The 9,686-nt window shown below is 51.7% G+C and overlaps 2 protein-coding genes across 2 annotated transcripts; both read right to left on the bottom strand.

Moving 5' to 3' along the window:
• Positions 1-494: 494 nt before the first annotated feature.
• MIND_00229400 (uncharacterized protein) lies at positions 495-1,124 on the bottom strand (the record flags this gene model as incomplete). Its single annotated transcript, XM_037359180.1, has 2 exons — positions 495-562; positions 614-1,124. The coding sequence occupies 2 exons, from the start codon at positions 1,122-1,124 to the stop codon at positions 495-497; spliced, it is 579 nt and encodes a 192-aa protein (XP_037224275.1).
• Positions 1,125-2,725: 1,601 nt separating this feature from the next.
• MIND_00229300 (uncharacterized protein) lies at positions 2,726-3,803 on the bottom strand (the record flags this gene model as incomplete). The annotated part of the gene is made up of 5 exons (XM_037359179.1): positions 2,726-2,754; positions 2,810-2,941; positions 2,991-3,420; positions 3,465-3,503; positions 3,552-3,803. 5 exons carry the CDS (start codon positions 3,801-3,803, stop codon positions 2,726-2,728), a joined length of 882 nt encoding a protein of 293 aa, XP_037224274.1.
• Positions 3,804-9,686: the final 5,883 nt, after the last annotated feature.

Genomic DNA, 9,686 nt, shown 5'->3' with positions numbered 1-9,686 from the left:
ACTGAAGACGAACCAGAAGATGAAGAGAACACTATCAAGATTCAAGTCTTGAACCTTGTGTGCGTCCTTGCTCTCGCTAGCTACCGCATCCTTTTCAGAAGACACACTAGGTTTCGACAGTTTAAGGCCAAATGATCGGTGGATATGGAGATGAAAGAGCAACAAGGAGCCTAATAGAATAGCACATTGTAGCAGCACCATACGCTACACGATCTTTCAGTATAATCGCTGGGGGAACAAACACCCACCAAGCCAATTCACTCCGCTAACTGGGTCTTTTGCGACTCGATAGTCTCCTTGGGCTCGACCAGGGTGGTAGTCTGTCTTGAAAAGTCTTGATGACCGGGCTTGTTGCAAGCGATGCTGTGCTTTTGCGGCCGTCCCTGACGAAACCCGCATACTCCCGCACCACCAGATCGCTCAACCGCGCCTCCTCTTTGGCGCTCTCCAGTTCCCTTATCCACCAGTCCCCGTTGGCACTCCTTCTCACATGTTCATCGCGAAAAGAGCCGGTTGCACACCCAGGCTATGGAGACGGCGCAGAGCATTATACACATCGTTTCTGAGCACATTATAATTAGCAAACAATCTTGTGATGATTAATCCCGCTTACTTCTCGGTGGGGATAACGCATCGAATGGCGGGCAGCTCTCCGAATGCTCGAGTATAGCTCCCACCCAGGCACAATGCGGGTCTTCGAAAGCACCCAAGCACTGTGGAACGAGGCTGGGGGACTTGTTTGCTGACGTTCTCGCATCGAGTCGTTCATATGTAGCGAGTTTGTCAGCTAAATCACTTGCTCGTGTTCGTGCAATGGCCTTCAGCAAAATCGACCGTTGGTTGGTACCGCCCATGTCCAACACTGCATGGTAGAGCTGTGCGTCATCGCTGCCAGTTATTCCCGTTATCGTAAGTTGGGCGGGATCCCCAGCGATTTCTAGCGAGGCTGGGGTCGGGCTTCTCGATGAGCAGCCACTACAATTTGACAGCCCGTCGAAATGGTCACGACTTGGAGGAGTCTCGACATCTTCCATTTTGTCAGAGTAGTCATCCGAGTCGAAGTCGTCATAATCTTCCTCGTCATCCTCATCGTCGTCGCTTCTATCCGAGTCCGTCGACAGCATCTCAAGCTGCTGACGAGATAAGTATGAGACGCATGTCCGCTATGGGTAAGCTGAGAGAAGAACTCCCAGTCCACCGCACGTGCTATGAAGTAGTATTATATGGGCAAATGCCGACTCCTCCAAGGTCGCATCGTGGGCTGTCGACAACTCCGTTTCGGTCACGGGTGGAAATCTACAGACATTCACGATCCAAACACAGAGCCCCACACAGTTCAGCGAAAGCGGCGACTACCCCAACTGGGGCACGGCCGTCTGGTCAACATTGAACGCAAATGGGTTGACATGGCAGAGCGGCGATAATGCCTCCAGGATGCGAGCCGCGTTCGTTTATAATGGACAGCTCTCTAACCTGAACAACGCCAACTTCAGAGCTATCAACAACGGATGGTGCGTAGTTGAACCTGAACGAACTTTGTCTTTGGTCACCCCATGAATCATGGATTTCTTTAGGCCCATCTTCGGTTTCTCCAACAACCTTGGTTCTGTTGGAACTTCTTTCTCAGCAACATTAACATACGTTGTCGGGCATGTTCGTCCTCATGATCGAGTCTGGAGTCAGCGACGACGGAGAGGGCCGCGTTCGTGGCCACTGCCGCTGGTGAGCAGTATGGTCAACCAGGGTATCTACAGCACCGCAGGCGAGCTCCAGCAAAAAATGGGTGTTGCGAGGGACAAGTTTGGGGGGGGAAGTGATTGAAACTCGCAACTACGTGCAATGACAGAGGATTTGGTGCCGCAGGCTCGCTCTAGCGAGAAATGGCTGTTGCGGGGGCAAATTGTGGGAGCGCAACACACATTGTATGGGCAACATCTGCAGCTTAGGATTCACGTTGGCGTGTGTGCCCCAGATCAATGCCGCTGGTGGGTAGCATCGTCGGCTTCAACGGCGCCGCCGCAGGCGAGCTCCAGCAAAAAATGGCTGTTCGGGCGAGGGGAAATGGTCTGGGGATAAGAAATGAGAAGGTAAAACATGAGAAAGAGTACAAAACTTACCACAGTCGTTGGTTCTTCTGGTGAAGCGTTGGCATGAGCACAGCACTGTTGCGCAGGAGAGCGACTGTGTAAGCAAATGGCGCCGTCAATAGTGTTGCGCGGCGGTTGTAAAGATATCCGGACACCCCCAGTAAGAGCAGCCCCTGTAAAGGTCGGTTCGGCGTCGAGGGACGAGCAGCTGGTTGTTGTTGTTGATGCCGGTGCGAGATTGGCGTAGTCGACCCCGCGATCCGGGCACGTGGCTGCCGGCCGACAGAGCGTTTTGGAAGGGGTCAACGTCAACGCGTGGGGACCTGCGGTTTGCGTGGTGGATAAGAGGAAAGACGTGGCTACCCGGTTCGGGCACGTACCGGCGGCGGACGGCTCGAGGTCGGTGGCGAGGAAATGGCGCACCACAGGTTGGCAGTGCAATAGACCATTTCCAAGCTGAACGGCATCGTCGGTGTAGTCTAGCAGAACACATCAGTACATTTCCCGTTTGTGCAGGGACAAAAGCCTACACCTAAACTCTCCAAAATGCTTGTACAGAACGCTCAAAGGAGCACATCGCTCCAATCTTGAGCCTGCACGTACTGCTTCCACGTGCGCGGTTGGCGAGCGAGCCCCTCCTACGAGATCACAGTGCCTTCCGAAAAGTCTATCGAGCAAGAAGTTAGTATTCATCAAAATGGAAAAGAGAAGGAAGATCGTACATCCAAACTCGCCGACAGATGTGAAGACCTCTTCGATGGCCAGCGCAATATGTGGCGGAGTACCGGCACTCTTGACTCCTTCGCCAAAGACTGCAGATGGTATCTGGTTGAAGACGACCTTCTTGCCAGTCGCTGGAGAACGATCAACCATCGAAACAGAACCACCTTGCGAAAACGTCACCCTCCGAAAGCTGCTTCGTCTGGTCCTCAAAGCTGATCAGCTCGCCAAACGTCGCCCACGTCTGTTTGTCAGGAAAGACCGGCAGCTCGAGTGCCTTACAGACAAACAGGCCATAGTCTCGCTCAGCGTCAATAATGGGCATCCGCGTTGTCGGGGGCAGGGGAAGATTGACTGCCCAAGTGTCCTCGGAGATTTTGACTGGACGCATGAAGGTGCGCATGTTGCTCGCGTACCCGCCAGCCTGGATGTCGACGAAAGGGACACCAGAAGCGCGGCCGTAGTCGGAGACGCGTGCTTTGCTTTCAAAATGGCCCACGTTCTTGTATTTGCCGCCAGACAGAGCGTCGATGCTGGGCAGCCCGGACCAGACGATGCCCTTGACACCTGCGGCTTTTGCAGCGTCGATCATGAGCTTGCCTTCGGTGGTTTCCTGGAGAGAGTTGATGCAATGAGTTGAGGACTGTAACAACTCACTCGTGGTGGGTCTCCGTGTTCCGCCCAGTTGGTGACAAGCTAAAGAGCATATAAGGACGAATCTGACAGAGAAAGGGTAGCACACACGAAAGTATAGTCCGCCCCTTCAAACGCCTTGAATACGGCACCGCTATTCTCCACCGACAATGCTACCGCGACCACCTCGATGCCCTTCTCCGCCAATGCTTTCGCCGCGGGTTTCGACTCGTCGCGGGTGAATGCGCGAATTCGATATGGTTTGTCGGATTCGGTGAGGGCGAGGACAACGCTGTCGCCTTGGGTCCCAGTAGCGCCTACAACAGCGACAAGAGGAGCAGCAGGGTCCTTGGTGATGGTCATGGTCAGAAAATACGGTGAATATCGGTGGCTCTGTAAGCTCAGTAAGCTGGCTCCTTATAAAGCAAGACGTCAGACTTCGACGATACCACGGGCACACGCGTCGACAGCACCGCTGGTGGCGCCCGCGCCTTCCACCCTCGTAATGTGCAATGAGTTGTCGTGCCGGGGGGTATACGTAGGATTTGTTTTCAAATCGAGGCCAAAGTCGATAATGATGACGCGTCACTCTCTGCCCGCTGCGAAATGTCCGATGAGACTGGATGAGAGACGGGTAACCGGAACATGTTTGAGAGATGTCCGCAGGTAGCGATAAGTGGGCTGAGTTGTTGACTCGTCGTGGTAGTCAGCAAAGGACGGTGTGATCGGGAATTGGCACGGCGCATCATTTCTTTTTTTCTGACCACCAACAATGCTTACAGCTCGCACATCATGCTTACTGTGGAGAGCAACGGATAGCGAGCCATATCTGCATTGTTTCAGAGTGGAATACTTTTGGTTAGTCTTTTAAATCAAGACTCCGAGTAACCTCCTCACGCACTGGTCGAAAAATCATTTGTCTTCTCCCACCAAGTGGTCCGAGGCCTTCTCTCCCACACCTTTAGTCGCCTCTGAATCAGCAACGCTCAGCCGAAGGTGAAAAATCAGAATGTGGAGCGCCGGTCTACCGCAGGTGCGTGCCTGTTTCCTGTCTTTTCCGACATGCAAGCTGAAGGCGCCAGGTCAATGGTGTCGGTAGCGCTGCAAGCAAATTATCGCGGGGATGGCTGGTGAAGGAGAAGACCAACGCGGCCTGATAGTGCAGATATGGTGTAAGCAACGGGAACAAAAGATGAGTTTGAAACTTACGATGGTGGGAGAAGGCAGCGCACTGCCGCCAATATTTGCGTTGAAAGTTCTCCCGTATGCGGCCTCCGGCGGCAAAATCCTGGAAAAAAATTACGCGTTATAACGCGTTTTTTTCAGTCCAAATGACGTCCCCAGAATCGTCGGAAAATGGGCTGATCGCATCATTGATGGCGTAATTTGGAGCGAGACGAGCGACGTGTTCAGGATACTGACCTTGGAATCAGTTATCTTGCAACGAATAAGGTGGATTTACCCACCATGATCAAGCACGGCCAGGGAGCAGAAACAGGAAGAACGCTGGGCCTCCTGCTGTCAAAATTCTGGCGCCGCAGGCGAGCTCCAGAAAATAAACAGTGCTGTGGGGCAAGATTTTCGAGAGAAAATGGCGGGGTCTGCGGGAATTGATGATGGCGTCGATGGCAGCAGCAAACTCGAAAAAATCAGAGCTTGGAAATCACTGACGGCGAGGCAGCCTGCGCTGTGCCTCCTGCCGTCGAAACCCCGGCCGCCGCAGGCAAGCTCCGGAAAATAACCAGCGCTGTTGGGGGTAAGATTGTAGAGAGAAAATGCTTTGCGACGCCGGGTCTTGATGATGGCGTCGATGGCGACGCAAGAGTTGTTGTTGTGAATCCAAGCTTGTGTCATTATCTGAATGCTAATTTAGCGTTTAGACGTGAGGATAGCACAGAACTCACCCAAGAATCGCGCTGAGCGATATTTCTACTGGTTTCGGGAGGATGTTGACAGCGAGGCATCACAACGGCAGTTGCATTGTTGGCGGTGCTCGATGGACAAACCGGAAGGGGTGAAGTTTCATCTGAGGGAAAATGAGCATTTGAAGGTGAAAACACAACGAAACTTACCATCAACACGTTCACGTACCGAACAGAATAGCGCCACAGACGAGTGCTGGTGAAGAAATACGTGCTTCAGGGGCGAAATTTGGCAAGACCGTGGGGCCGAGCAGGAAACATCAAGCCAGGAAGGAAGACGTGGAGCGAAAATGCGGAGCTGATCATGAGGCTGTCGTCCTTTGGCCTGGGGCTTGGTCTCGTACAGACACGACCGCGTTCTCCATTGAAGATGACGGGTTGGAACACGGAGGGCAGAGGAAGGTGTGAGTTTTAAGTTTGGGAGCAGCATTGAGAAACTGACTTAATTCAAGGCAAATTCAAGGCCGGAGTGTCAGGTCACTTGATGGGGCCGATTACCGATTAAGTAATCAGTGTTTCAAAACAGTGTAACACTGTGACATGCTGCTTACAGAGTACAATTGTCTGCAAAGGTACTAGTATGTAAGCAGCTGGATTTGCGGACGAAGAGCCCCTCACCACCTGCCAGTCCTCGAAGGCACCACACCCGCGCACAGCTCCGTTGACTCTCCGCCTTCCGTCAGAGTTGGTGAAGAAAAAGGGGGTCACGGGCCGGGCTCCCGATTTGGCTCCGTTGACCGATCCACAGCCACACGGACAACTAGGGCTCCAACTATTTTACACCTCCAGGTAAACTAAACGGAAATGGTAAGAAAACATTTAGTAAACGTTTATTACCATTTAAAAACAGTTAAAAATGCTAATATAATCCCATAGAATAATTAACAATTTTATGGTACATACTTAAGTTTATAAGGTTTATTTAAGTGAAGGATGTCATTTTCTCACTTGTAATACTGTTCTAGATGGGCATGTAGGTCAAGATTCATTGCCTTTGACTTATTTGATGCTGGATCATGTGATGGACTCCTGGAAGAGAAGGCCTACAAATGCCGCAACTATCCATATTCATGTAGGATGTATGTTCTACACTAGTATGCATGTGGTAACCAGACATATTCCTAGTAGTAACATGGTTATGAGCCTGTCAGCTATTGTTATTAGGGGATAACCATTTAAACCATTTGTTTTCATTTATTTACTATTTACATACTATGGTAAACTAAATGAAAATAAAAACGGTTATTACCATGTACAAACATTTGTACACGGAAATGGTTGGAGCCCTACGGACAACTTGTCAGAAACAACGATGGCGGCGGGGAAACGTCGCTGCCCGCAAGCTCTTGTACTTCAACTCAAGCGCCGCAGCACAGGGTGCTCACAGTCAACGCCAACTGATATCTAGCAGGTCGTCCCTTGGTTTCATCCGCAAAAAAGTGGCTGACGGTGAAAAAATAGCCTCCGTCTAGTCATCAGTCATTCGCGATTAACATCGACATATATATATAGCGTGCCCCGAGGCATCTGTGTCGTCTTCATCCCACTCCCCCTACATAAATGACCGACTATCCTATTTTCTCATTCGAAACGACGGCAGATGAAGTAGCGACTCACTGGCAAGTGACGATGATTCATCATATCCCCAGGTTGGGTACGCTGCTGTCGAAATCAACGCCTATACCGAGTCTCTCCACGTCGTCGTCCATAACGCCGCCGCTCCAATCGCGCGATATAAACTCACCGTTGACGGTCTCGAGAATCAGATCGCGGTGGCCCAAGCTGATGTCGTCCGAAAATATAACAATGCGACCGCGATGATGTTCGTCTCGTCTCCCTATATGCAGGCTCATTCATACTTCGCAGCTTGGAGTCTGGTGCTATCATATCGGCGTGGACCGTCATCTACGTCATTCTCCGCTCGATGAATGTGCCGGACGTGAGGTTAACTTGGTCCTCTTTTGGCTGCGACTGATATTTGGAGACAGACGGTTTGGCGTGCTTTCCGTGGTGGCCTGCCCCAGCTGCTGGTACCTGCTTTTTCTCCTTATATCGCTCGCTGATCCATGCAGAACATTGTGCCAACGCTCATCATTGTTCGCGTGGGCCTGGGGCACGCGATTGACGCGCGGACAACAACATCAGGGACAATAGTCTCAACGTGGAAGACCAAAGGCTCCACTTCTGCTGCTGTATAACAATATTTGTAACCATTCCTGTGTACTTGTAGTACTTACTTATTGTGTCTTTATTACCTGCAATGCCGAGCACTGCGTCGCCGTCGTCACTTTCTCGGTCTTGCTAAGGTTTCCGACCCTTAGCTAGAGAGCATCACAAGTGTTCGGTTGTGAAGTTGGCCATCTTCCGAACACAACCCTTCCGGGTAAACGTGTCCATCTCAGCAACGTCGTGTTATCACCGTCCGGCCCGGCACTACCGACGTGACGATGACGCTGTCACATCTTGTCGACAATTTCTCTTTGACCAATTTGTTGACCAACTGTACGGTCGGTTGCTGAAACTACCGCTGCTCGCGGCGAGTGACCCTCGGCCATGTTGAGTTATATAGCGCGGGAGACGATGGGGCAGGCCTCGAATGGACACGGAGAGCTCGACTTCAACCAAACGAGCTCTACCGCGAAATCAAGCATGCTACCCTTGCCGGCACCGTAGAATTCTCAGTCCCTCAATCCATGCAATGAAATCCTCCGACGTCGACTGCAGAGATGCGATGGACAGTGCGTGTGTTTTCATTGCATTCGTTGAACATTCATACCCAAACTCTGTTGGTTTGTTTTCCCAGACGGCCCGTTTGCGGCCAATGTCGACGCTCGGCACGGGAAGAGGACTGTGAGTACACGGACAACTACTCGCGTGCGAGGGCAGAGGTTCTTGAGGAAGACATCAGTCGGATTCAGTTCCGTATTCATCAGCTCGAGCATCCACAGGAAGCTAAAACGGACGTCATGTTGCTCGATCCGTACTAGTATAAGCAGGTCACCCACCTTCGAATGCCCGGTCTGCATCAAGTTTAGACGCCTCGACTTCGTCAGCCATGTTGCTTCATCCACCAAGCCGCGTTCCAACACCCGACGCATGGTGGACCGCTGAAGAACTGCCGCTCCATTTGGCCAAGAATCTGTGAAGGAAGCTCATCTTTCCTCGATTTTCATCTTATAGCTCCCTTAGACTTGACAAATTCATGACTTCAGCTCCGTCGTTTGGCTTCTTTCTGGACCCTGAGCAAGTCTACAACGCCTCCATGCTGTCCGTGCCGATAAATCATCATTCTCGTCCTACGCCTGCCCTTACTTCAGCAATATACCTTGCGGCTATCTCCATTTCACCATCTCCATCCCTCAAAATGCATGAAGCCGTTTTTCGCACTCGTGCTCTGTCTTCGGCAAGCAATGCACTCGCCGGGCTTCACCCCAAACGCGTACTACACGCTCTCCAGGCCGAAATAATACTGTCCTGGTACTTTTACGGGGTGGGCAAGCTCCTCGAAGGCCTGTATCACACCGCGACTGCTGTATCGCTCGGTGTCACGAGTGACATCTACTCTATGAGGAACGGGCATGTACGGCCTGGTGCAATGCTGCTCGCTGACTCAGACGCCGATGGCGAAGAACACGTCAACGCCTGTTGGGCAATCGTCGTTCTGGATCGTGCCTGGTCGGTTGTCATGAACACACTCCCGAATTGGACCAATCCTATCGAAACTCCATGGCCGGGCACCAAGGTGGGTACTTCTTCGTGATTTTACAGACGCTGATTAACTGGTTCAGGTCTCTGGGATGACCGACATTGTACAAACCTTCCTCGCTGTAGGCGACCACCAGCCGCCCAAGTCCTCAAAGGAACTACTTGCCAAAGCCGCTGTGCTCTGGGAGGCTGCGAACCATCTAGTTACCCGATCTGAGTGGAAACCTGGTACTGGCTCTGAACTCCAATTTGGACACAGTTCTGACATCCTGATAGGTTCTCCGCATAATGTCGAAGCAGCACAAGCCTTCTACGACCGATTTTCTGCCATCGACAAACGTATCGAGGAAATTTGCAGCCCACCAAATCCCTCCAGTCAATCCGATCCTTCGTCCATGGATCAACAAAATGACCTCGTTGGTCGGAGTATGGCCCATGCAGCCGAAATCCAACTTCATCGTCCCTTTGCCCATCAAGAAGACAACCAATTGACGCAAGAACGCTCTCAACAGCGCTTTCTCGATGCCACTGATTTTGCATTTGGCCCTGAAGGAACTGACCATGCTGGTACCTTTTCTCTTTCCCAGCCACCCAAGTGGTTCTATTGCTCTGTTTCGGC

Source organism: Mycena indigotica, assembly GCF_014461135.1.
Source record: "Mycena indigotica strain 171206Taipei chromosome Unknown Mind.scaff0002, whole genome shotgun sequence".
NCBI lineage: Eukaryota > Fungi > Basidiomycota > Agaricomycetes > Agaricales > Mycenaceae > Mycena > Mycena indigotica.
This window is presented reverse-complemented; position numbering and strand designations above follow the sequence as displayed.